Source organism: Schizophyllum commune (genome assembly GCF_000143185.2).
Source record: "Schizophyllum commune H4-8 unplaced genomic scaffold SCHCOscaffold_7, whole genome shotgun sequence".
Lineage (NCBI taxonomy): Eukaryota > Fungi > Basidiomycota > Agaricomycetes > Agaricales > Schizophyllaceae > Schizophyllum > Schizophyllum commune.
The window spans coordinates 990,231-1,011,143 of NW_026089544.1; the positions used below are offsets into that span (position 1 = coordinate 990,231).

The following is a 20,913-nucleotide window of genomic DNA, read 5'->3' on the forward strand; positions in this document are numbered from 1 at the left end:
CACGGATTGGGGACGGTACCGTAGTGGACAGTTCAGCCCTCGCACAAGCAAAGGACGCTCGCGCGGCGGGTAACGTTGTGGATCTGCATATGTTCGTTCGTGCTGATGCTGCAGCAAAGGATAGCGGGGGACAAGGCCTTGCCGACGAAGCAATCCTGCCCACCCAGCTCGCGAAGCGCACAGTGATTGGCAAGTTGCATGCTGCCGAGCTGGATTACGCTCCTGGGCTTTGGCATGATTTGTGCGACGTTGTTGGGGGTTTGTAGCTGGCTCGATGTCGCAGCCGACGACGCCGAGGTGAGGTAGTGATTCGGGGAATGTACCGGGAGCAGCGTGTTGGGGATGGACGAGGGAGGTGACCAGCCTACGAGAGGCTCATTGGTCGTATGTGTGGCGACCGTGATTCCATTGCCGTACGCAGGAAGCTCGTCGGGGCATGATGGGCGCGAGGCTAAGCCATGGGACGGGCGAGGGGAATTGTAGGCGTGGGAATAGCTGCAGGGGGATGCTGGTACAGCGATGGGGACGGCGTGCAAGGATACCCAGGGGCACCGCCTTGTGCGTACGCATCGCATCCGATCTGGATCGCTGCGCTGAATCCCCGCTGTGCTGAGAATGGATTAGGTGTCTGTGGGGTCGAGGTTGATGTTGCGGGCCTTGCAAAGTAGTCGGCCGCGGGGTGAGTGCATGATCGGTCAACATGCGGTCGCTGTGGTGGTCTGAGAGCGCCGAAGGCGTGTGACTGAGCAGGGGGACGTTGGGGCGTACGCAGGGGATCGTATTCTTGAGCGATCGGATCGACGTGTCCCGCTAGTGAGGCGGACGATGGCGGTAGTACGCGATCCAGCAAGTGCGGCTGTTCGAGATGAGCATTGGAAGTGGCATAAGAGAAGCGCTCACGTACCTGTCTAGATGACCCTTCAGCTCCCGCGGTAGACGCCTGAGCATCAGTCTTGCGGCGTTTTCGGGGCTGGATCGCACCCCGAGCTGCAGAGCGCTTCGCTGATGTTTGGGCAGCGGATTCGGGCCGCGTTCGACGATGCGTTCTCCTCGAGCGCGGCGAGAGGGGAGCGTCCGTCGTCCACCCCGCGCCGGTTCATAGAAGGCGGGTTCGCGACTGCTCTACCACTCACGGAAGACACCGCGGCGGGGGAGCCCGCTGTGGAGGCCTCATTCTCATCGTGCGGATGGGAGGAAGGGTGGGAGACTGGGTAAGCAGTTTCCGTAGGATGCGGCTGGGTTCTCGCTTTTTTGGCTTGCGTTGGGTCGTGGCGGCTCGTTTGGCCGGTGCTTGTGCATTATCGGCAGACGAGATGGTCGAGTTGTCCAGATGAGACGCGCACGAGAGGATGTACTCGAGTAGCTCCTGCCCTAAAGCATCCCAGAAAGGCAATTCCGACTGGAGCACCTTCTGCACGAACTCTCGATCGCAGCTTGCCGGTGTAGCGCTTCAAGCGCGCGATCTTGTCTATGAAGTCCTTGAACAGCAAGCAGCCGGCCCCCATCGCACCATATACGGGATCGGTCCGCGACTTCTCCTCCCTCCAGTCATCTATCATGTTCCACCACTCTTGCGAGACCTCCTTCGCGTAACCCAGACGGACACCCTCCTCTTCGCTCGTATGCTGACCCGGACGGACGCGATCCAGAAGCCACGGACTGCACACGTCGCAACATGGCCCGTCACCCTTCTCGTCTTGGGGACAGTGAGCATTGCCACCTCACGCGGCTGCGAGTAGCACTTACCGGGTCTCTCGTTTTCGAAGATCGTCCTCAAAATCTCGCGCTGGCAGTCCGTCGTCTGCACTAGATGATACAGGCCTTCTGTCTCGTCATCCTCGGCGATAGGCAGCTGTCTCCAGGGTGACGGTGGCAAGTCGTCACTGCGTCCACTTCTGCTGCCACGGTTGGCGCCGTGAGCGGCTGCGTATTCCTTGAGGTCGTCCCCGGTGAGCTTCGGCACTCGAGGCGAGTCCAATGCGGGCGCATCTCCATCCTCGCGAACGGTGATGACCTTCGAACACACAGTAACTACAAGCTTGTGTGGCCCAAGGAGATTCGGTAAGTGCTTCGACGGAGCGTGCAATGGTCCAGCGTGGAGGTAACTGACAGACAATTTCAGCGATATCCTGCTGCAGAACTGGCTCGTCAATACCACAGGTGGACCGCTTGCAGGAGCACTTGAATTACTGGATCAAGGTATGTGTTTCCGTACAACGCTCGCATGCGCGCGAGACCTGACCTTCGTGTATTCAGGCCTACTTCCAGGCCCACGGAAGCAACACATCCTGGGATTTGCTTGGTACTATCGCCCCGTGCGTCAAGATTCTGCGCTCCCTATCGAACGAGGTCAATAGTACGCTAGGCTCCCGACAGGGCAAGCGACACGCCACTCCTGACCGAACCAAGGACATCGACGAGTTGATGGCCAGCCTTGCGCGAAACAAGGTCTACGAATCTTTTCCGGGCCGTCGCTTCGACGTGGATGGCACGAGCCAGGTCGACGATGTAATAGGAGTCGGCTTGTACATACTCACAAAGGGCGAAGCGACGTCGCCTTTGGCCAATCACAACAACTCTTTTCTCAATCTCCAGGCCGCTTACCGTGTCACGCCGTTAGTCGGTATTTCCTCAAGTGCTCTGGAGGCAACATCTCGCGCCGCGGAAGTGGCTCCCGCTATCGTAGATCGTGGTGCGCAAAAATGCACTGCCCACGTCCGTTGTGTACTAACTGACTCTTCAGCATTTCCTTCTGGCTCGCCCTCCCTCGCTGCGGCCATCGACGAAGTCATGGACCGGCCCCACATCGAGTTACACAACAACGACAACGACGCATGGCTGGCGATGGAACTCGAAGCTTTAGCTGACTTTGCCGACAATGACAACGAGGATCCTTATGCGCCCGATATCGATGGCGAATGGGGACTAGTAGATGGTGATGATGAGATGTTGAACAAGGATACCGGCTTCGAGGATGACGGCGTCGAGGAGAACGACGTGTTGATGGAGGACGAAGGAGCCGGGGACAGGTCCTCCCCTTCTAGTACGCGTTCCCCCCGCCCGAATATCGTCTTTATGCGCTACTTTGTATATCCTACTATGTGCTCAAGTTGTGCTTGGTTCCCCCCTCCTGATCAAGACTGAGCAAGCACCATTCGAGCGCAACAGTCAGGCGTCGCGCGCGCGACGCACTCTCAACTTTTCAGAGTTGTCCTGGGGTCCGGACCCCAGGATTGCGTCCCCTCTACGGAGTTGCCCAGTCCGCTCGCAAGCTCGCGGTCCGTTTTCAAATATCCCCCCTTCTTTGCAAATTCCAACCCTCCGAGCCGAACCGCTCACGGACCGCAGCTGCGAGCGCGAACAACTGGCTAGCGAGTCTACGCAGCCGCTGCCTATGAGGGAGAGGGCATATGACAGTTCGAAGGTTCAGGAAACGCGCAATGCCACGCGACTTGTCACGCACACGGTATGTCACACGCTCGTGATCATGAGTAATTGGGCAGGTCCTGTGCTCCTCTTCAGCAACGTCCATGGTATTCAACGCCGTATTCGAATTTCCCCCGGTCCTGTGAACTTCTCTATAAAAATTTCAGAGCTTGTGCTGGCTTTCCCTGAAGGTTTTTGACAGGGCAAATGCCATTTTCTTGGACAAGCAATAAGTCAATCATGAGGGGTGCAACTGACGACTTCAGATGTAACACCCGAGATAATCTTTGGGCCTAAGTCCATGAGGGCGTGCCACCTAGTGAACGTCGCCGTCCGCGCCGCTCATTGAACCCCCCTCCCACGCCTTGTGAATCGTTCGCCGCCAAAGCTCCGCGACTGGGCTCCCCGTAGGCGGCGGGGTGTACGTCAGACTCAACGCATTCATCCTTATCATATATAAGAGACTCTCATCGGTAGACCTCCTGCGCTTCCCCTCCCGAAGCACCCTTCCCGATGCTGCTTGCCGTCGCTCAAGTCTCGGTCGTCTACGCCCTGCTTTACTTGCTCTACAAGCGCGTGGCCAGCGCATCTTCCAAACGGCCGCCTCTTCCTCCGGGTCCGCCGGCGTATCCTCTCATTGGTCACATTGGAATTCTTCCAGAGGACGAAGAGCGCGCGTACAAGGAATGGGGTCAGAAGTATGGTGGGCGCAGTCCTTGCTCATCCGAGTCAACCTTTCAGCTGAAGTACTCTCTGCAGGATCGGACGTCATCCACGTCAACATGCTCGGGCAACCCATCATCGTGCTCAACAGTGCAGCGGCGGCGACCGACCTGCTCGACAAGCGCGGATCTATCTACAGCGACCGCCCGGCGTTTGCGTTCTTCAAGGCGTATGTGGATCGTCTGTTGCTCTTGCCGTGCACCATCTACTGCTCTCGCAGTTTATCTACTGTCTTTCTTGCACTCCCGCCTAACTCCCACACAGAATGGGCTGGCACGACCATGTGACATTCATGGGTTCGAACGAGCCGCTGTTCCCGACCTATCGACGCCTCTTCCAGAATCTCTTCTCCAAGTCCGAGAGCCGCAAGTATATGACGCTGCAGGTGAATGAGGCGCGGAAGCTCGTGCAGCGCATTATTGCGAGGCCGGGGGAGTGGAGGAGGTTGCTGAGGCTGTGAGTGTCTAGTGGTGTTTGCGATACTCGTCACCTTGCGCATCTTTCGCGCCTATCGCCTGTCTATCACCCGCCTTTCGTCTGACCGCACGACCTTTGCCTCTTCATTGTGCAGTCGAACAGCCTAGTATAAGGCAGTCCGACTCACGACCTACCCAGATACAGCACTGCGATCATCATGCAGCTCGTCACCGGCGAGGAAATCCTCAGGCCCGACGACGAGTATGTTCTCGTCGCCGACCAAGTCAACGCTGCCGTGAGCAATGGACCCGCGGTGGGGGCGGCAGGGCTGGACTTCTTCCCGTGGTGTAAGTCGTTCAGTTGTCGTTTCGTGAGAATGCAGGGGCCGAAGCTTCTCAAATCATTTCAGTGAAGTATCTCCCCAGCTGGTGCGATCCCACCGGCTCGACGGCGTATGTCCGCCAGTGGACCCAAGCTATTGATAGCGTGCAGACTATGCCGCTTCGCAAGGTCACGGAGATGATGGTATGAATGCGCGGCCATGCGTAGCTTGACTACAGATGCTCATGAGCCCAACAGAAACTCGGGCTCGCGAAGCCGTCGCTCACACTAGACAAAGTGCTGGAGGAAGAGGCGCGTGTGAGGGCGGGAGAGCCGCGTCTATTGTCCGACTACAACCTCGAGGGCATGATTGGTACGGTTTACGCAGGTGGGTGATCCAGTTTCGTCTGTATATCCTCATTGACAATGCATGTAGCCGCTCAAGGGACAGTAAGGCCAACCTTCCGCAGAAACTCGCGCCGACCACGCTAACGCGGATCCAACAGACGACCGACACGATGTTAGTCTTCGTCTTCGCCATGACGATGTACCCTGAGGTGCAGAAGAAGGCGAAAGCAGAATTGGATGCAGTCGTTGGACCCGATCGGCTTCCTGAGTTTGCTGACCGGGAGCAGTTGCCATATGTAGAGCGGGTGCTGCAGGAGACCTTTCGGTGAGTTATTCAGTTTGCGTAAGGCTGCGTTGAAGGCGGTGCTAATGAACCAACAGAATGTGGCCTTCGTTGCGTCTGGGTGAGTTTGACTGAGGTGCAGAGAAGTGACAACATGAAGCTAATCGCATCGCTACAGGCGTTCCACACAGGCTGACAGAAGACGACGTCTATAAGGGCATGTTTCTGCCAAAGGTACAGCTAAAGACGGTCAATCTTCTACATGAGCAAATGGGCTGATCGCAGATAAAGGGCTCCATAATCCTCGCCAACGCAACCGCCATCTCGCACGATGAGGCGTTCTACGCCGACCCCTGGCGCTTTGATCCCGACCGGTTTATCCCCAAAGAGCAGGGCGGGCGCGGGGAACCGCTACCTTCTGCGCAGTTTGGGTATGGGAGACGGTGAGTAGGAAGTGGTTGACTTACAAGGGCACCGTCCTCTAATGTGCACCACCCAGTATCTGCCCCGGCCGCTTCACCGCGGACAACTCAGTGTTTATGGCGATCGCGACGATGCTGCATGTTCTGCAGTTCGAGAAGGCGCGAGATGAGAATGGGATGGAGATTGCGCTGGACTTCACGACGGTGGAATATGCAAGGGGGCTGGGGAGGTACGTCCTGGAGGATCACTTGTCGAGCTTGACCATGACGATAACTGAAATTCCTACAGTCACCCGAAGACCTTTCCAAGTGTCATCTCAGCGGCGAGCAAACGGGCTGCTGAGCTTGTTGCGGGGCATGATCTCTGTACGGTCCCCTTGTGACCATGACGAAGTTGCTGTATTGCTATCGGAACCTCGACTAGGAGTGAATGAAGACGCTCTCGCCCGTGGCTTGCGGAGGCAAGCGGTTGTCGTTCACGGTCAGGCGAAGTGTGTATGCATAGCAGAAGGCGAGAACTTGCGTGCGTGACGATCCACTTGACCTTGCTTCTCGACAGGTGTCGGGCCGTTCCATGGTTCATCAAGAGGACACTCACCGCCGCCTCGAATTCAGCGTGCGACCGCGGTCGACCCATGACATGCTGATGAGGCTATCCACGAATGAACAGGGTCTAGCGATCCCGCGTCTCTTATCTCCAGCCCAGTCGTTGGCGGGTTTCTCTTGTGCGTCTGCTAGATGTTCATCATGATCCCTGTTTCCTTGCAGCTCGTCTTCGTCTGCGCTGTGGCCTACGCGCTTTATCGACGGCTCAGGTCGACTGGTGAACAACAATGTCGTCCACCTGGTCCACCGGGTTACCCAATCATCGGGCACCTGGGCCTGGTCCCGCACAAGTCGCCAGAGCGCGCGTACATGGAGTGGAGTCGGAAATATAGTGCGTGTATCCCTTTTCATCAGCCTCACACACTTCTCTGACGAAAGACCGAAGATTCGGACCTCATCCATGTCAAGATCTTTGGGCAGTCCATCGTCGTCATTAACTCGCTCGAGGCGGCCACGGAGATGCTTGAGAAGCATGGCTCGATTTATAGTGACAGGCCGGCGTTTTCGTATTTCGAAACGTGCGTGCAGGATTTTTTTGTTTTTTTTTTGGTATCCCATTTATTGTCCTGTGAGGCCGAGAGCGTGCAGGATTTGTCTGCGAACATCCTTCGGCTAACACAGAACAACATCTCAGCCTGGGCTACCACGACCATCTCACCTTCATGAGCTCTCGAGACCCCATGTTCGCTATGCATCGGCGTCTCGTGCAGAACGCGTTTTCGAAGACAGCAAGTCGCAAATTTACTGCGATACAAGAGAATGAGGCGAGGAAGCTCGTGCGGCGTATTTTGCTTGATCCGAAGGATTGGAAGAGGTTGATGCGACTGTGAGTGTAGCATATACCAGAATAATTAATTCAAACATTCCTACTTGCGCAATGAGCTGACCTGCGGCAGCTTCAGCACTGCAGTCATCATGCAGATAATGACTGGGCAAGAAGTCAGGGGACCGGACGATGAATATGTGAGGATTGCAGAGGATATCAACAATGCTATCAGCGGTGGGCCACCACTAGGAGCGTCGGGACTGGATGTTTTCCCATGGCGTACGTATCGAACCAGCATGCCACCTCGCAAGACTGAATAGGGAACAGTGAAGCACCTCCCGAGCTGGTGCGACCCGACGGGGTCGACGCGCTACGTGCGGAAGTGGGCGCACGCAATACACGACGTGCAAGTTGTGCCATATGAGCGCGTTATGAAGGAGATCGTAAGTGGCTGAGGTGCGTCCTGCGAATCTACGCTCAACATCGCATAGAGAGCAGGCAACGCAAAGCCGTCGCTCGTCGTGGATATGGTTCTGAAAGAAGAGGCTCGAGTACAGCGTGGAGAACCGCCCTTATTGACTCCAGAGCGCATCCAGGGAATTATTGGTGCGGTGTATGGAGGTGAATTATTTCTCGTCGACTTGTAAGTAACTTCACTGACCCGTCCCTGTATGATGCAGCTGCGCAGGAAACCGTGAGTGCAGCGCCTCGTCGGGAAGATGGGCCATGCCTTTGACCATGCCTATAAAGACCGCCGACACGCTTGTCGTCTTCACGTTCGCCATTACCATGTACCCGGAGGTCCAGAAGAAAGCGAAGGCTGAGCTCTACGCTGTCCTAGGGTCTGATCGTCTTCCTAGTCTGGCTGACCGTGAGCACCTGCCATATATCGAGCGCGTCGTACAAGAGACTTTTCGGTGCGTCGTGGGGGTTCCTTGGGCATGGCCAACTTTGTGCTGATCCGGAGTACTTCCAGTTTCTGGCCTACCATTCCGCTGGGTGAGGAGTAACGATGATGGTTATGAGCTTGAGACTCACGTTGCAGGCGTCCCGCGCAGGGCAATGGAGGATGACATGTACAAGAACATGTTGCTCCCTAAGGTGCGCCTTGTCGAGGCGCCCGTTTTCACCTCGTAGCTAACTTGTCTAGGGCTCTCTCATCCTGACGAACTCGACTGCCATCACGCACGATGAGCGCGTTTACTCGCAGCCCTGGAAATTCGACCCAGACCGTTACCTGCCGAAGGAGCAGGGTGGTCGTGGCGAACCGATGACGGCGCCGCATTTTGGATTCGGGAGGCGGTAAGTGGTAGTGCATCATAGTCGCCAGACCCTCACGCTTCTTTGCCAATGTATCCTCAATGATTTTCTTCCAGCATTTGCCCCGGCCGTTTCACCGGCGAGAACTCGGTCTTCATCGCCATTGCGACGATGCTGCACGTCCTCTCTTTCGACAAGGCGCGCGACGAGGAAGGGAATGAGATCACTGTCGACGCGGAGACGACGGAATATGGAGGTGGGCTGGGGAGGTGAGTAGGAAGGGCGAATAGCTTCGTCAATGGTTGATACTACCCGCCGCATTACTGGCCAGCTACTGTCTGTGAGCAATTATGCTGACCATCCCTCGATAGCTATCCACTCCATGTACCATGCGACATCTCTGCGGCTAGCGCGCACGCTGCGGAGCTGGTGGCGGAATATGATGCGTAGGATATCTGACAAGGCGAGCCCATGGACTTCAGAAAGGCCATTAAGAGGGTCAATATCCATACATGAAGAGATCGGTCCCTCAGCAGAGACGATGAGTAGTCTCTTCAACGAATCTGGATACGACATCACCCTCTGGCCCCAAAACTCAGTCAATGACCTGATGCAAGCCCGAAGGCTCCTGCACTATCAGCCTGAAGAAGCCCGACTTGAGAGTATCGAGGCCCAACTCGGATAGTTGGATGCCTACTCAGGGATGACGGGGGAGTACTTACCTTCCTTCGGGAGGATCCTATGCCTCGCTCCGATTCTCGATTCTTCTTCCTAATCAGGAGGTCATTGACCAAACGTTCACAACGCGCTACAAGGGATAGAAGGCATCCGCTCTTCATATCTCGTTGCGTCGGATCGCAGTACAGAATGTTAGTTTGGCACAAGCAAGCCTTCATATTACCTGCCCCGTGGCCCAGTTGGTTAAGGCGTGTGACTGTTAATCACAAGATCGAGAGTTCGAGCCTCTCCGGGGCAGATCCCGTAGATACCATACCGTAACTTTTTTCCACCGCCTATACACTGATCACTCATTCAACGACGCCATTCACCGCGGTCGGGACCATAGGTTTGTAGAAGAACCGAGGGCCACATCTGGGCTGCACACCTTTTCTTGTCTCTCCCATCAGCGTTTGGACTCGGTGCGAAATCGAACGCATGTTCAAAGGCACTACTACAGGAAGGGCTCAGATCGTTTGAATATAGTATGTCCTGGTAGATACGAGTACAGATTATGATTGGCGTGTAACATAGTTCGTCCTGCATTATCACGTCTCGAGGGCGCGAACGATGCCAAACGCGGCCCCAGCCGCGAGACCACCGACGAGCAATGTTGTCACCGCGCCCCAGACGTAGTCCAGCTTGCTCTCTGTTGCGCCGGTGATGCGCGCCTTGACGGCGCCGAAGATGAGGAGGACGACGCCGGTGAAGACGGAGGAGTAGATAAGGGCGGTGTGCGCGCGGGGGATGAAGAAGTAGGGTATCAAGGGGATGAGGCCGCCAAGGAGGTAGCCCATGCCGATGGTGAAGGCGGAGATGTACATGCGTTTGTCGGGGACTTCCTCTGATGAGGAATCAGCAGGGGCATTAGGGTAGGAGATAACTGAGTGAAGACATACCCAATCCCTCGCCGAACTTCAACAAGAAGGCGGTGAGGCCAACATCCTTCGCCCACCGCAACGAGCCCTCCTCCTCGTCCCGCCCGCCCGATGAGCTACCCGCGCTGTCTTCCGCTTTCCGCAAGCTGCGCGCGACGAGGTTGCATGTTTGCGGGTCGACGCCGACCGGGCCGAGGATCTCAGTGACCTCGCGCTCCATCTCCTCCTCGCAGGAGCGGTCGACGCGAGCGGCGGTGTGGCGCTTGAGGTAGCGGTAATGGTCGCGCTCGGACTGCGATCCGAGAAAGCCGCCGATGCCCATGCTGATCGCGCCGGCGATGAGCTCGGCGACGCCGCCAAGGACGACGAGCTTGGACTCGCCCAGGGAGGAGAGACCGGCAGTGAGGGCGAAGGGGACGGTTAGCCCGTCAGATAAGCCGATGACCCTGTGGGAAGTATGTCAGAATAGATGCGGGAAGGGGAAGTAAGGTTGGAACGCACACATCGCGCACGATGTCGGGGTCGATGAGCGTGCGCTCGTCCGGGTCTTTGAGCTCCTTGCAGCAGGTACCGTCGGGGCGGACAGGCTTCGCGCATTTTGCGGCAATGGGGATTTCCTGGCTGCTCGCCGCGTCTGTGATCGGCCAGACGGGGGGCTTGCTTTGCGATATCGCGCCTCCCTGGCGCTTGAGCGGGACGGAGGGTGCAGGATCCTCCACGACAGTGGCCTCAGAGGGTGCGCTGACGTGCGAGGTGGATGGTGTTGGGCTGGGATTGGACATGTCGGCAAGTGAGGTGGTGGTAGAGCGTAGTGAGCAGAATATTCGGGATTTTTGGACTATTTCATGTCAGGGCTTGGAGAGGCACGTCATTGCATCACGTGGAGCGGCAGTTCGCGCCTACCCGCCGTGGGGCCGCGCAAGTCGTCGCCCGGCCGCTGGGTTGACGACGCGACGGCAGACACTGAAGGGAACTTTGCGAGGGCATGCCGGGCAACAGTTGGGGGAGATGAGGTGGTGGTGCGACGCAGGAGGTGCCGTCTGCTGATCTTATCAGATCATCCTCAGGGGCTTGCCCTGTTGGGATAACTCAAGCGCACGCGTGGTGGCGCGCCGTACGCCTGGTCCGACCGAACTTGTTCTCGACTTCCATCTACTCGCCTTCCGCATACTATACCCAGAACCTCTATCTGAGGCTCCTTTACCCCGACGCTCGCTTTTCTAGATTTTCAGGCGGCAGACGAGAAGAAAGACTCGCCTCCAATCGCTCGCTACCTCAGATCGTTTCTTCGAAGCGCTCCAGAATGTCCAGGTTATCCTGCTCCATGACGACTCCAGTCCTCCTCAACTCCTCCTCCTTCGCTATTCCCAGACGTCACAATGCCAAACAGCCTGCCCCTCCAGGCATCCTCAAATCCTCGACCGACCCTATGAGCAACATCAACGGGCCCCGCCTCACCACCTTCATTGACTGCTCACTCTCGCTTTCCGACCTCTCCGCGTACATCACCGCCAAAACGCTCTCCCCTGTCATCGCCCCGAAGCCCTTCAAGGCTGACGCCTCGCCATACGAAATGCTCGACACCCTCGGACAGGCCTCCCCGCTGGACGCGCTGGGGCGATCGCTCTCGGCGAATAGGCAGGAATCCGTAACGCAGAGCTCTAGGACTCCGAATCTGGCGGTTACATCGCCCTCTGTCACGTCGGGCAGACTGCGTGAGGCGGGGAGCGAGCTCATAGATCTGTCTTGGGCGGGGACGCCGGTCCTCCTCGATCACTCGGTGCTGCAGCGCGACGACTTCGGCGACGTGACTGTCGATAGCACCAATGCGTTTGTGACGCCGAGGACGCATCTGGAGAGCGAGCCTTCCCTGACGCAGCTGGCGGGCGACATCGTGTGCACGCATCTGGACGCTCGTCCTTGGACCGTCAATGCGACGCCGAACTTCGATGACAACGACAAGCACTGGAAGGTCGACGTGTCCGATATACTGTCTACTGCGCAGAGTCTCTCGCCTGTAAAATTTGCGTCTCCGCCAACCTCATCTCCTATGTCCCCGCCCATCCCGGACGTCCTATCACCTTCGGTCCCAGGTGTTATGTCTCCTCTCGCTGGTCGTATCATCGTATCCCCAATGTCCATCGACGGCGAAGACTACGTCAATATCGACGCGGCTACCTATGATGTGACTGCTACCGCTAGTCATGCCTTCGTCGTGATCGATTCAGTTGCTGCTTCCGGGCAACACCCTTCTGCGCTCCTTCCTGGCTCGGACTCGCTCGACCTCGATGCACCGTTCTTCGATCTCGACGCTATCCTCCCGAACTCTGCAGCCCTCGCGGCAGATGCTACCACCCCAGTCACGCCAGTCCGAAAGACCCCGCCCGTGCCGCCCACACCTGCAAACACGACGCTCGAGGACGTGGATGCAGGCCTTACTGAGCTCTCCCTCGAGCGCTGGGCTGCGAGGGATCATCTCGGTACTCTGGCAGAAGTCGATAGCACGTCTGCGTTTGGCTCCTTCAGGCCGAGTCGGTTTACGGTGCGCACGCTCAGAAATGAATCCGTGATTCGTGCTACTGGCGACTCGCCCGTTCGAGATGCGACGGTTCGAGGTGCTCCAGCGACTTCCTTCTCTGTGGTCCGACCTGCAACTCGCCAGCCTCCCCGCATGCTTCATCCGCGCGCGGCGATTCGCGTGCGCGTCGTCGGGCACGGGATCGAGGATGTGCTCGTTGCCCCCGGACAGCTTGCTGCGGCCATCGCGGCGCCGTGGGCCGGACTCGACCTCGGCAGCAACGTCCTTAACATCGACGACGCGACGGAGGCCCGAGACTACCTGCAGGTGGCAGTCGACATGCGCGAGTATGAGCGGGCGCTGGAGGAGACGCTGCAAGCGAGGAGGGAGCTGAAAAGGGTGAGCAAGATGGCGAGGTGGTGGAAGAGGCGGGCGGGGGAGAAGGGGTGGGGAGAGAAGAAGCGGGAGACTGCCGCGGTGCAAGAGGCCAACGCAGACCGGACGTCTGCCGCGGAGGGGCAAGGGGAGAGGTCCACGGAGCGGAAGATTGCCGCGGGACGGGTGTCCTGCGAGGAGCGGGAGCCTGCCGAGGAACGGGCAACTACCGAGGGACGGGGGTCATCCGTGGCGCTTGCGGACGCAGAGACAGGTTTTGACCACCTAGGCGAGAAGCGGACCTCGCTTTTTGGACTTCTGCAGGCGGCACAGGCAGATGGGAAGGCGAAGTCTGAAACGGCGGCCCACAAAAAATCGTTCAACAAGCCCCCCGGCGGCGCCCCGACGAACAGGTCAGCAAGCGCTCCTTCCGCTATTCCGGCGCGTACTTCCCGTCTGCCAACCCTTGCGGGGAGGCGGGCAAGCAATGCATCGATTGGTCGTCGCGGATCGGCGAGCTCGGTTGGCTCGGCGTCGTTTGTGCGACGGGGCTCGGTGGACTCGCTAGAGCAGACCGCCTCCTCACCTACGCGCTCTGGATCATCGTCGCCTTCCACCTTGGACCCCGTCACTCCCGTTCGCACGTCGTCTTTGCCTGGCACTGGGATTCAGAAGCCCGCTGCTATGTTCAAGTCCCCGGATAGCATCGTGGGTGGCTTAATCCTCTTGCGCTGTATGTGTGGCTAACAGTGTTACTAGATGGCTTTTATATCGGTCTAAGTAACCGACATATGCTCTCATGAACGCCTGCAAATACATACGGATGACGATGGGAATGCCATGGGGCGCCTGTATAGCACGGCTTGATTATACCACAGTATACCTATCAATCCAGCTACTTTGTCTAGGCAGCAACCCTAAACAGGGTGAATCCAGAGTTCCAAAGGTTAGGCGCCCTATCCCAAGCGTGGGAAACCTGACACCATTGTTCCGTCGGGGCTTGCCAGGGCTTGCCATTGTTCTCATGTTCCGCGCTCATCTCGTATTCTCGACCTTGCGCCATATAAGTACTCGGACCAAGCCATTGCCAGCTATCTCAATATCCATCCGGTCTATGACCAAGTCTCCGAAGAAAGCTCCCTATGGGTCCTGGAAGTCGCCTATCATTGCCGACCACGTCGTGAACAGTGTACGCATCGCCTTCAATCGTAGGTGTAGGCGCCTCTGACGGGGCGCTTATAGCCGGGGCGTAGTCCTGACGAGCTACTCGTCGATGCTGTAACGTCGGAGCGCTATCATCTCGTAGGACGGCCAGCGGAGGGCGGGCGATCGGCGCTGGTGCATACGGAGAGTGGCAAGGATGTGCTGCCTGGCAAGGAGTGGAATGTGAGGACGGGGGTGCATGAGTATGGTGGGGCGCCAGCGGTTGTGCGTGACGGGACCATCTACTTCTCGCATCGCAAGGATAATCGGGTCTATCGCTTTCGTGAGGGGGAGCAGGAGCCGGTCGCGGTGACGCCTGGTACGTGTGCATGTTCATGGTATTGGGGAAGTGAGACTGAGATCTCGTACTCACAGAGAAGCCCGAATATCGGTATGCGGACTTCGACGTGCATCCCAACTACCCACATCTGCTTGTGTCCATCCTGGAGGACCACACACACGATACACCCTCCACGGTGGTCAATACTCTCTGCATCATCGACACGAATACCAAGACCGTCTCCCCTCTCGTATCTGGCGCAGACTTCTACGCCCAGCCACGCTTCGCGGCCGATGGCGCGCATCTTCTTTGGCAACAGTGGTCGTTCCCCGACATGTCCTGGGAAGGCGCGGAGATCTATGTCGCCGATGTATCGGTCGCGGAGGGCAAGGCCGTCACTGTAGCTAACACGAAGCACGTCGCTGGCAAGCCGCGCAAGATCAGCGCGTATTACCCCTCCTGGATTTCGAACGACACTATCCTCTTCCTGTTGGACGTGTCCGGGTACTACAACCCGTGGACTTACAACCTCGCCACGCAGCAGGCGCGCCCCATCCTTCGCGAACCGATTCCAGAGGACTTTGGCGGCTCGGCGCCAGCTTGGCAACTGGGATGGACGTTCTACACTGTTCTCCCTGGCAGCAACCACGCCGTCTTCACCGCGATGCGCGACGGTCGCAGCGTGCTGTATCTCGTCGACCTGCAGTCTGGCGAGCACACCACACTCGACAGCCCCTACACCATCGTCGAGTTCATGCACTGGGTTCCCGCGGAGAAGAAGATCATATTCCAGGGTAGCGTGCCCAACGACAACTTCAAGACGGTGTGGCTATCTGTCACGCCAGCGTCTCCCCTCAGTAAATCGAAATACAGCTTCGAGGTGGTACCGGACAAGAGTGGCAAGCCGTCGGCGCTGGCGGGGCTATCGGCTGGCTATGTCTCCTTGCCGCAAGGACTGACGCTGGATGCGCCGAATGGCGACGCTGTGTACGCGATTTACTGGCCGCCCGCGAACCCAGAGTATGAAGGACTGGAGGGCGAGGCTCCGCCCTGTGTCGTGAGCCTGCACGGTGGGCCGACGAGCGCGGCTCAACCGGTCTGCAGCCTTGGGAGATTGTACTTCACCAGTCGTGGGTTTGCTTGGTAGGCCGTAACATGTCTTGAATGCGAACTACATGAGTTGACTCGTTCATAGGCTAGATGTGCAGTATGGAGGCAGCTCTGGGTACGGTCGCGCGTACCGGGAACGTCTCAATGGAACATGGGGCGTGACGGACAGGGAGGATACCCTTCACGTCGCAAGGGCTGTCGCAGCGAAAGGTCTAGCTGACCTCAAGCGCCTCGTTGTGCGTGGTGGCTCCAGTGGAGGGTAAGCGTTAATGCTCTGTCTGTCAGTACTCAGCTGATCACGCGCGTCAGATACGTCGTCCTATCCGCCATATCCTTCTCATCGGACCCTACCCTATTCGCGGCGGCGAACTCGTTGTATGGTATCTCGGATCTGACCGCGCTGGCCAGCGATACACACAAGTTCGAGAGCCGGTGAAGTTGCACTGCTGGTTGAGCTCTAGCGCCACACTAACACCTTCTTAGATACGTCGACGGGCTTCTGGCTAACATCAATGAGAACCCGGGGGTGTTCAAGGAGCGCTCGCCCGTGCAACACGCGGACAAGATCGTCACACCGCTGCTGGTACGTCTCTCGCCCTCGCCTTATTGTCTGCATTATCATCCAAATCTGTATGGGAACTCATGTTCTTGTCCAGCTCCTTCAGGGCGACGAGGACCGGGTAGTGCCCAAGTCGCAGTCCGACATGATCTACGAGAGCATCAAACGCAGGGGCGGCGTCGTTGAGTACCAAGTATACCCGGGTGAGGGCCATGGGTTCAGGAAAGCAGAGCATGTAAAGGACGCGACGGAAAGGGAGCTCGCCTTCTATCGGCGAATTCTGAACATCGGCGCTGATGACGCAGAGTAGAGCCAGTATGGAAATCGCGTGCCGGACGACGCGAGCAGGAATGCCCTATTGTCCTCGCCTTATTGTGACCGGTTGGTGACCGGCTTTCAGGAAGTGGACACTGGTGCGCGTTGCTTGCAGTCGTGAGTTGCGGGACTTGACAGGACCCCGTTTGCTGACACTTGCCTCTTCCCCTGCCTTGGCCGCTGCAAATTGCGCCCTGGCCCTGGCTCGCTGCTCAGCCACTCCATAAGGAACGTCACTCCCGCGCCCACTGAGGAATGCACATGAGGGCCCGGTACTTCCCACAGTCTAGTATGCGCGCGAGACGCCTTTTGTCAAGAACATTGATGCGCATGACATTATCAGCGACGGACTGCCGCCTGACATGCGATTGGGAAGGGCTGGGACAAGCCGGTCACAGTTCTGCGATCGAATGATACGTGCGCGTCTGGAGCCTGGGATGCATCGGGGTATGCATACATAAGTCGACGCGCGCGGGCAGGGGGAGGGGCAGATCCATGGTCTCCGCGATGCAGGCCCTCACCCTCCCGGGCAGCAATATTACTTACACGTATGTGGACAGCCGCGCCCCGCCTGGTGCGGGTGCGTACGACACGTTCGTCGTCGTGCACGGGCTGGGATTTAATGCGAGTGAGTATGCGTCTGCGCCGCCGGACTGCTTATCTCGTTGACGCACGCCAATCGATGCTGATCAACTGTCCGCAGACGTTTTCGAGCGCATGATGGCTATTGCGCCTACCCGCGGTATCCGCATCGTCGCAGTCAACCGGCGCAATTATGCGGGGTCGACACCGTACTCGGCCGAGGAGGCATCGGTTTTTGCACGGGGTTCGGCAGCGCAAAGAAGGGACCTCATGGTGGACGAGGGCGCGCGCCTGGCGGGCTTCATTGCCGCTCTCGCTCGTCGCATAGTACCTCAACGAGAGGGCAGTATGCAGGTCGTGGCCTGGAGCCTGGGAAATGCTTATCTGCTGGCCATACTAGCATCCGTAGGCCTTCTCGACCCGGACGACCGACAAACATTATGCAGACACCTCGGTTCCGCCACACTCTTTGGTAAGTCGACATCATCGCTGAAGGCCAATACAACTGACAGGGACTACAGACGCGCCCGTAGGTGCGCTTGGCTTCGAGAAGTACGCGGGCGAGACTCCCATAACGGACGACGTGCCGCCGGAGCAACGAGGCATACTCTTCATGCGCTGGGTGACGAGCTACTACACGCACGACCTGCGCTCTCCCGCTCGGCAAATGAGCCAGCTACGGAAGCTGCAGGCTGAGGCTGACCCGCACCGCCGTCCGTCGATCGAGAACATACCTCTAGAGGCCCTTGCTCGCATAGGCAGCTTCCCGGCATCGCAGGCGGCGGACGCACACGTATGCTCAGAGGGCTTCCAAGGCGTGCTCGCCGACCTGCGGCGCATAGCGCTGCACGACTCGCATACGGCCTATATGTGGGGTGGTCTCCGCGTCGCCTATCTCTGGGGAGAGTGCAGCAACTGGAATGTGGTTTGGGGCGCCTGGATGGTAGAGGCGGCGGCGAAGGAGGCAGGCGGAGGGTCGCCTGTGAAGTTCAAGATGTTGAAGGGCGCGAATCACTTCGTGAGTACCCTGCTACTTGCCCTTCGTCAACTCCTATTGACGCTTGTTGCAGGCGATTTGGGACGCGCCGGCGCAGACCATGGACTGCTTCCTGGACTGCATTCACTGAATATATTCGTGTGTTATAGCGTATCGCTTGCTGTCAATGTTCTGGCTTGGTTTTCATGTTACACGCATTGTAGTCTTATCCCACATTCCGAGGACCTGGAGTCCTACTATCTTCTCTCTTAGTGTATCATACTTTCACGTTGGGTAACCAGTCGTCTCCAATGATCTCAGTTTCTTAGCTGTCCCTCAACCCCAAGATAGCGCCCTCAAGATGCATCCGGACGACCAGGTATATTCCAGCGATAGCGAGCGACAGCAAGTACAAGTACATCTATGTTACAGAGTTCGTCGGATATGTACGCCGATCACTCAAGCCTTTTCACAACTCGAAAGACAGTTTTATATGCGAGTAATAACGATATCCACACCCAAGAAACCCGACAGCGCACGGCCCTTAAACCATACTGCGGACGAAGTCATTGTCTGTCTTTCTTGGGGAAGACGTCCAGGACTGTAAGAAAGAGGTCAGCGAATGTGGGAGGAAGGACGTGAGACGGACGCACATCAGACTCGTCACCGGAGTTGTCAACGTCGACTTGCGTCTGTACATGTATTGACATCTGGTTCTGCGACGCCTGCGATATTTGTGCCATCTGAAGTACCATTAGAGCCTGCACCTGCGACAAGCCATAAAAGTAACTCACATCGAAGGAAGAGATGACCCCGTCCGTTGCCGGCGCCTTGCCATAATGAGCAGGCGGCGGCATGCTCATGCGAAGCTCGCCGTTCGGGAAGAGAGTTTGCCGGGTGTTGAGGTACTTCGCCTCGCCCCACTTGGCCTGCTTCTTGAGATGCGAGCGCGTGTTGAGCGTGGCGAGCATGGTGTTCATGTACAGCTTCGATGACGGCATGAGGCCGATGAAGAAGTAGAACGTGCCCTCGGTTCGGAGGAAGAGCACGAGGTTGAGCAGCGCGCACACGGCGGTGAGGATGCCTCGGTTGACGGCGTAGATCATGAGGGTGTTCAAGAGGGTGTTGGTGCTATAGGGCAGCATGTTAGGGACAGTAGAAGGGGGAGCAGAGGAGAGTACTGACGACTTGAAACCGGTCTTGAACGAGTTGAAGGTGGCGCAGAGTGTGACGGTGATGGCGAGATCACAGCCGAATGCCAGCCCGGCTTGTACAGTTGTGATTGCCTACGATTGAGGTAAGTTTTGATAGCAGTCGTAGAACAGGAAGCACGCACCTTCGTCTCAGCCAATCGTGTGAGCGATGCGATCTCCGCGGTCCGCACGGTTTGCGCAAGACCAGCGCCCATGCTGCCTAATGCAAGCAAGCCCTGGTACGCGTCAGTAACAGCAGCGGGACGTTATTATCTAGAACTCACGATCAACACCGTGGCGTACCACGCCTCAGGTTTTAACAGGTATATCGTCGTCGCAAAGTAGAACTGCACGAGAAAGGCGGATAGATACTATAGCAGTGTCAGACGGGAGTCGCATGTTCGAATCAGCGAGACTCACTGCTGCGAGGAGTTGGGCCTGCCATGACGCAAACAGTGAGAATGATGATGGGAAGATAGGGCACTGGAAGCTTACGGAGTTCTGCCTGCGAAGCGGGGTCAGCAAAGTGTGGCGGAGGAAGTCGAGGACGGTGCGCACCATGGGCTGAAGTCGAACGCCTGCGCGTTGCCAAACTCCGACACGAAGTAATGGTATGTTGAGTCGAAATACCAAGCTATTTGCAAGGTTTCCAAGATACTTCTCCAGAATCAGTCTCGTATTCGGCTCTCAGCGCAAATTTTGCTCACACAAGGACCACGACCTGCAGCTATCGTCAGTGGGCGCGCTCATGCGAATGGAAGGGGCGAAACGTACCAAGGCCTGTACCCAGCGAGGATCATTACGATGCCTGAGAAGTACGGTGAGCCGGCCGGCGAAAGACAATAAGAAAATAAGTGCGCACCATCTGCTATATAGGAAGGCCTGCAGAAGACCAACTCCATAGAGTATGGCCATGATGAACAGGAACACGAGCCACATCCCGTACGTCGAGTCCAGCGGGGAGGCCATGGCGGCGACTAGCGGCGGTCGTTGTCTACGAGGGCGGGAGGGGACGACAGAGCCACATCACGATTAGCCGGGTTGGAGTTTATGAAGATCCAGCATTCAGTTGAAGTTGAGGTCTATACGGGGCAAAGTACATGGGGAGTGTCGAATTAGGCAGTGTGTCCGGGATGATATGCACGCTGGGTACCGTATGAAGTGCGGCGCGCACCGGGGTGCAAATGGCGAGATCGCTTCGACCAGTCTACAGATGCAGGGAATCCAGGCTTCCGCGATGTCATGCGCTGATTGCGGGCGCGATGGACGTGTGAAGGCTTCCGCTTTCGGATGCGATTTCCTTTTACGATTGTTGTTGTTGTTCACTTGTCTCCCCGTGATAGCTCGCCGCGGTGGCGCAGTCAAGGGAAGGCCGGCAAATACAACGCGGTGTACATCCATATAGTCCCGCAGAGGGACGCGAATGGTCTCGCAACGTAAACGCCGAGTTCGAGAAAATTTCCTGTAGAAAGCGGCGGGGGTAGCAATGTCAGCGCCGAGTGCCTCGAGAGCGCCCCTCGGCAAATCCAGATAACGAGTGTCTATTGCGCTGACTTTGCCATCGCAGCGTCAACAGAGGCGTCCCGACATGGTGGCAAGTGCATAAATGAATATTTGATTCCGCGGAGACAGCCG

The 20,913-nt window shown here is 57.4% G+C and overlaps 8 protein-coding genes and 1 non-coding gene across 9 annotated transcripts; 6 read left to right on the forward strand and 3 right to left on the reverse strand.

Moving 5' to 3' along the window:
- Positions 1 to 32: 32 nt before the first annotated feature.
- SCHCODRAFT_01096922 (uncharacterized protein) lies at positions 33 to 575 on the reverse strand (the record flags this gene model as incomplete). The annotated part of the gene is made up of 1 exon (XM_003030953.2): positions 33 to 575. The coding sequence occupies one exon, from the start codon at positions 573 to 575 to the stop codon at positions 33 to 35; it is 543 nt and encodes a 180-aa protein (XP_003030999.1).
- Positions 576 to 2,161: 1,586 nt separating this feature from the next.
- On the forward strand, positions 2,162 to 3,156 carry SCHCODRAFT_02314939 (uncharacterized protein). Its single transcript, XM_050342350.1, has 2 exons — positions 2,162 to 2,199; positions 2,257 to 3,156. Exon 2 carries the CDS (start codon positions 2,425 to 2,427, stop codon positions 3,142 to 3,144), a length of 720 nt encoding a protein of 239 aa, XP_050199586.1. The 5' UTR covers positions 2,162 to 2,199; positions 2,257 to 2,424; the 3' UTR covers positions 3,145 to 3,156.
- A 676-nt stretch (positions 3,157 to 3,832) lies between these two features.
- Positions 3,833 to 6,477, forward strand: SCHCODRAFT_02628645 (cytochrome P450). The gene is made up of 13 exons (XM_003031365.2): positions 3,833 to 4,129; positions 4,186 to 4,318; positions 4,414 to 4,605; positions 4,765 to 4,913; positions 4,976 to 5,091; positions 5,146 to 5,275; positions 5,324 to 5,337; positions 5,394 to 5,560; positions 5,617 to 5,639; positions 5,697 to 5,752; positions 5,810 to 5,961; positions 6,018 to 6,170; positions 6,230 to 6,477. The coding sequence occupies exons 1-13, from the start codon at positions 3,940 to 3,942 to the stop codon at positions 6,321 to 6,323; spliced, it is 1,569 nt and encodes a 522-aa protein (XP_003031411.1). The 5' UTR covers positions 3,833 to 3,939; the 3' UTR covers positions 6,324 to 6,477.
- Positions 6,478 to 6,623: 146 nt separating this feature from the next.
- Positions 6,624 to 9,150, forward strand: SCHCODRAFT_02628651 (cytochrome P450). Its single transcript, XM_050345483.1, has 13 exons — positions 6,624 to 6,877; positions 6,932 to 7,064; positions 7,181 to 7,372; positions 7,443 to 7,591; positions 7,640 to 7,755; positions 7,804 to 7,933; positions 7,993 to 8,006; positions 8,063 to 8,229; positions 8,289 to 8,311; positions 8,358 to 8,413; positions 8,463 to 8,614; positions 8,689 to 8,841; positions 8,944 to 9,150. The coding sequence occupies exons 1-13, from the start codon at positions 6,679 to 6,681 to the stop codon at positions 9,020 to 9,022; spliced, it is 1,563 nt and encodes a 520-aa protein (XP_050199587.1). The 5' UTR covers positions 6,624 to 6,678; the 3' UTR covers positions 9,023 to 9,150.
- A 324-nt stretch (positions 9,151 to 9,474) lies between these two features.
- SCHCODRAFT_t127 lies at positions 9,475 to 9,548 on the forward strand. The gene has a single exon. It is a non-coding gene; the product is annotated as a tRNA-Asn (tRNA).
- Positions 9,549 to 9,700: 152 nt separating this feature from the next.
- On the reverse strand, positions 9,701 to 11,226 carry SCHCODRAFT_02628658 (DUF125-domain-containing protein). The gene is made up of 3 exons (XM_003030952.2): positions 10,669 to 11,226; positions 10,189 to 10,613; positions 9,701 to 10,133 (listed from the first exon to the last, which is right to left on the reverse strand). The coding sequence occupies exons 1-3, from the start codon at positions 10,947 to 10,949 to the stop codon at positions 9,838 to 9,840; spliced, it is 1,002 nt and encodes a 333-aa protein (XP_003030998.1). The 5' UTR covers positions 10,950 to 11,226; the 3' UTR covers positions 9,701 to 9,837.
- A 21-nt stretch (positions 11,227 to 11,247) lies between these two features.
- Positions 11,248 to 14,013, forward strand: SCHCODRAFT_02689515 (uncharacterized protein). Its single transcript, XM_050346815.1, has 2 exons — positions 11,248 to 13,768; positions 13,820 to 14,013. Exons 1-2 carry the CDS (start codon positions 11,471 to 11,473, stop codon positions 13,838 to 13,840), a joined length of 2,319 nt encoding a protein of 772 aa, XP_050199588.1. The 5' UTR covers positions 11,248 to 11,470; the 3' UTR covers positions 13,841 to 14,013.
- Positions 14,014 to 14,174: 161 nt separating this feature from the next.
- On the forward strand, positions 14,175 to 18,236 carry SCHCODRAFT_02505439 (uncharacterized protein; the record flags this gene model as incomplete). The annotated part of the gene is made up of 11 exons (XM_003031362.2): positions 14,175 to 14,249; positions 14,303 to 14,582; positions 14,639 to 15,686; positions 15,739 to 15,912; positions 15,963 to 16,085; positions 16,137 to 16,236; positions 16,310 to 16,518; positions 17,088 to 17,155; positions 17,231 to 17,581; positions 17,631 to 18,127; positions 18,180 to 18,236. 11 exons carry the CDS (start codon positions 14,175 to 14,177, stop codon positions 18,234 to 18,236), a joined length of 2,982 nt encoding a protein of 993 aa, XP_003031408.1.
- Positions 18,237 to 18,451: 215 nt separating this feature from the next.
- SCHCODRAFT_02628670 (uncharacterized protein) lies at positions 18,452 to 20,254 on the reverse strand. Its single transcript, XM_003030951.2, has 12 exons — positions 20,141 to 20,254; positions 20,053 to 20,086; positions 19,986 to 19,999; positions 19,837 to 19,935; positions 19,774 to 19,783; positions 19,699 to 19,716; positions 19,563 to 19,649; positions 19,422 to 19,514; positions 19,271 to 19,371; positions 18,880 to 19,216; positions 18,739 to 18,828; positions 18,452 to 18,686 (listed from the first exon to the last, which is right to left on the reverse strand). The coding sequence occupies exons 1-12, from the start codon at positions 20,245 to 20,247 to the stop codon at positions 18,630 to 18,632; spliced, it is 1,047 nt and encodes a 348-aa protein (XP_003030997.1). The 5' UTR covers positions 20,248 to 20,254; the 3' UTR covers positions 18,452 to 18,629.
- Positions 20,255 to 20,913: the final 659 nt, after the last annotated feature.

Excerpts from the sequence above, each read along its gene's own strand:
- SCHCODRAFT_02628645 (XM_003031365.2), top strand. The coding sequence starts at position 3,940 with ATGCTGCTTGCCGTCGCTCAAGTCTCGGTCGTCTACGCCCTGCTTTAC. Across the intron at positions 4,606-4,764 it reads TGGAGGAGGTTGCTGAGGCT|ATACAGCACTGCGATCATCA; the intron begins GTGAGTGTCTAG and ends CGACCTACCCAG. Across the intron at positions 5,962-6,017 it reads CAGTTTGGGTATGGGAGACG|TATCTGCCCCGGCCGCTTCA; the intron begins GTGAGTAGGAAG and ends TGCACCACCCAG.
- SCHCODRAFT_02628670 (XM_003030951.2), bottom strand. The coding sequence starts at position 20,247 with ATGGCCTCCCCGCTGGACTCGACGTACGGGATGTGGCTCGTGTTCCTG. Across the intron at positions 19,372-19,421 it reads CACGATTGGCTGAGACGAAG|GCAATCACAACTGTACAAGC; the intron begins GTGCGTGCTTCC and ends CCTCAATCGTAG. Across the intron at positions 18,829-18,879 it reads GGGTCATCTCTTCCTTCGAT|ATGGCACAAATATCGCAGGC; the intron begins GTGAGTTACTTT and ends ATGGTACTTCAG.
- SCHCODRAFT_02628651 (XM_050345483.1), top strand. The coding sequence starts at position 6,679 with ATGTTCATCATGATCCCTGTTTCCTTGCAGCTCGTCTTCGTCTGCGCT. Across the intron at positions 7,373-7,442 it reads TGGAAGAGGTTGATGCGACT|CTTCAGCACTGCAGTCATCA; the intron begins GTGAGTGTAGCA and ends GACCTGCGGCAG. Across the intron at positions 8,842-8,943 it reads TATGGAGGTGGGCTGGGGAG|CTATCCACTCCATGTACCAT; the intron begins GTGAGTAGGAAG and ends ATCCCTCGATAG.
- SCHCODRAFT_02628658 (XM_003030952.2), bottom strand. The coding sequence starts at position 10,949 with ATGTCCAATCCCAGCCCAACACCATCCACCTCGCACGTCAGCGCACCC. Across the intron at positions 10,614-10,668 it reads CCCGACATCGTGCGCGATGT|GGTCATCGGCTTATCTGACG; the intron begins GTGCGTTCCAAC and ends TACTTCCCACAG. Across the intron at positions 10,134-10,188 it reads GAAGTTCGGCGAGGGATTGG|AGGAAGTCCCCGACAAACGC; the intron begins GTATGTCTTCAC and ends ATTCCTCATCAG.
- SCHCODRAFT_02689515 (XM_050346815.1), top strand. The coding sequence starts at position 11,471 with ATGTCCAGGTTATCCTGCTCCATGACGACTCCAGTCCTCCTCAACTCC. Across the intron at positions 13,769-13,819 it reads TCAAGTCCCCGGATAGCATC|ATGGCTTTTATATCGGTCTA; the intron begins GTGGGTGGCTTA and ends CAGTGTTACTAG.
- SCHCODRAFT_02314939 (XM_050342350.1), top strand. The coding sequence starts at position 2,425 with ATGGCCAGCCTTGCGCGAAACAAGGTCTACGAATCTTTTCCGGGCCGT.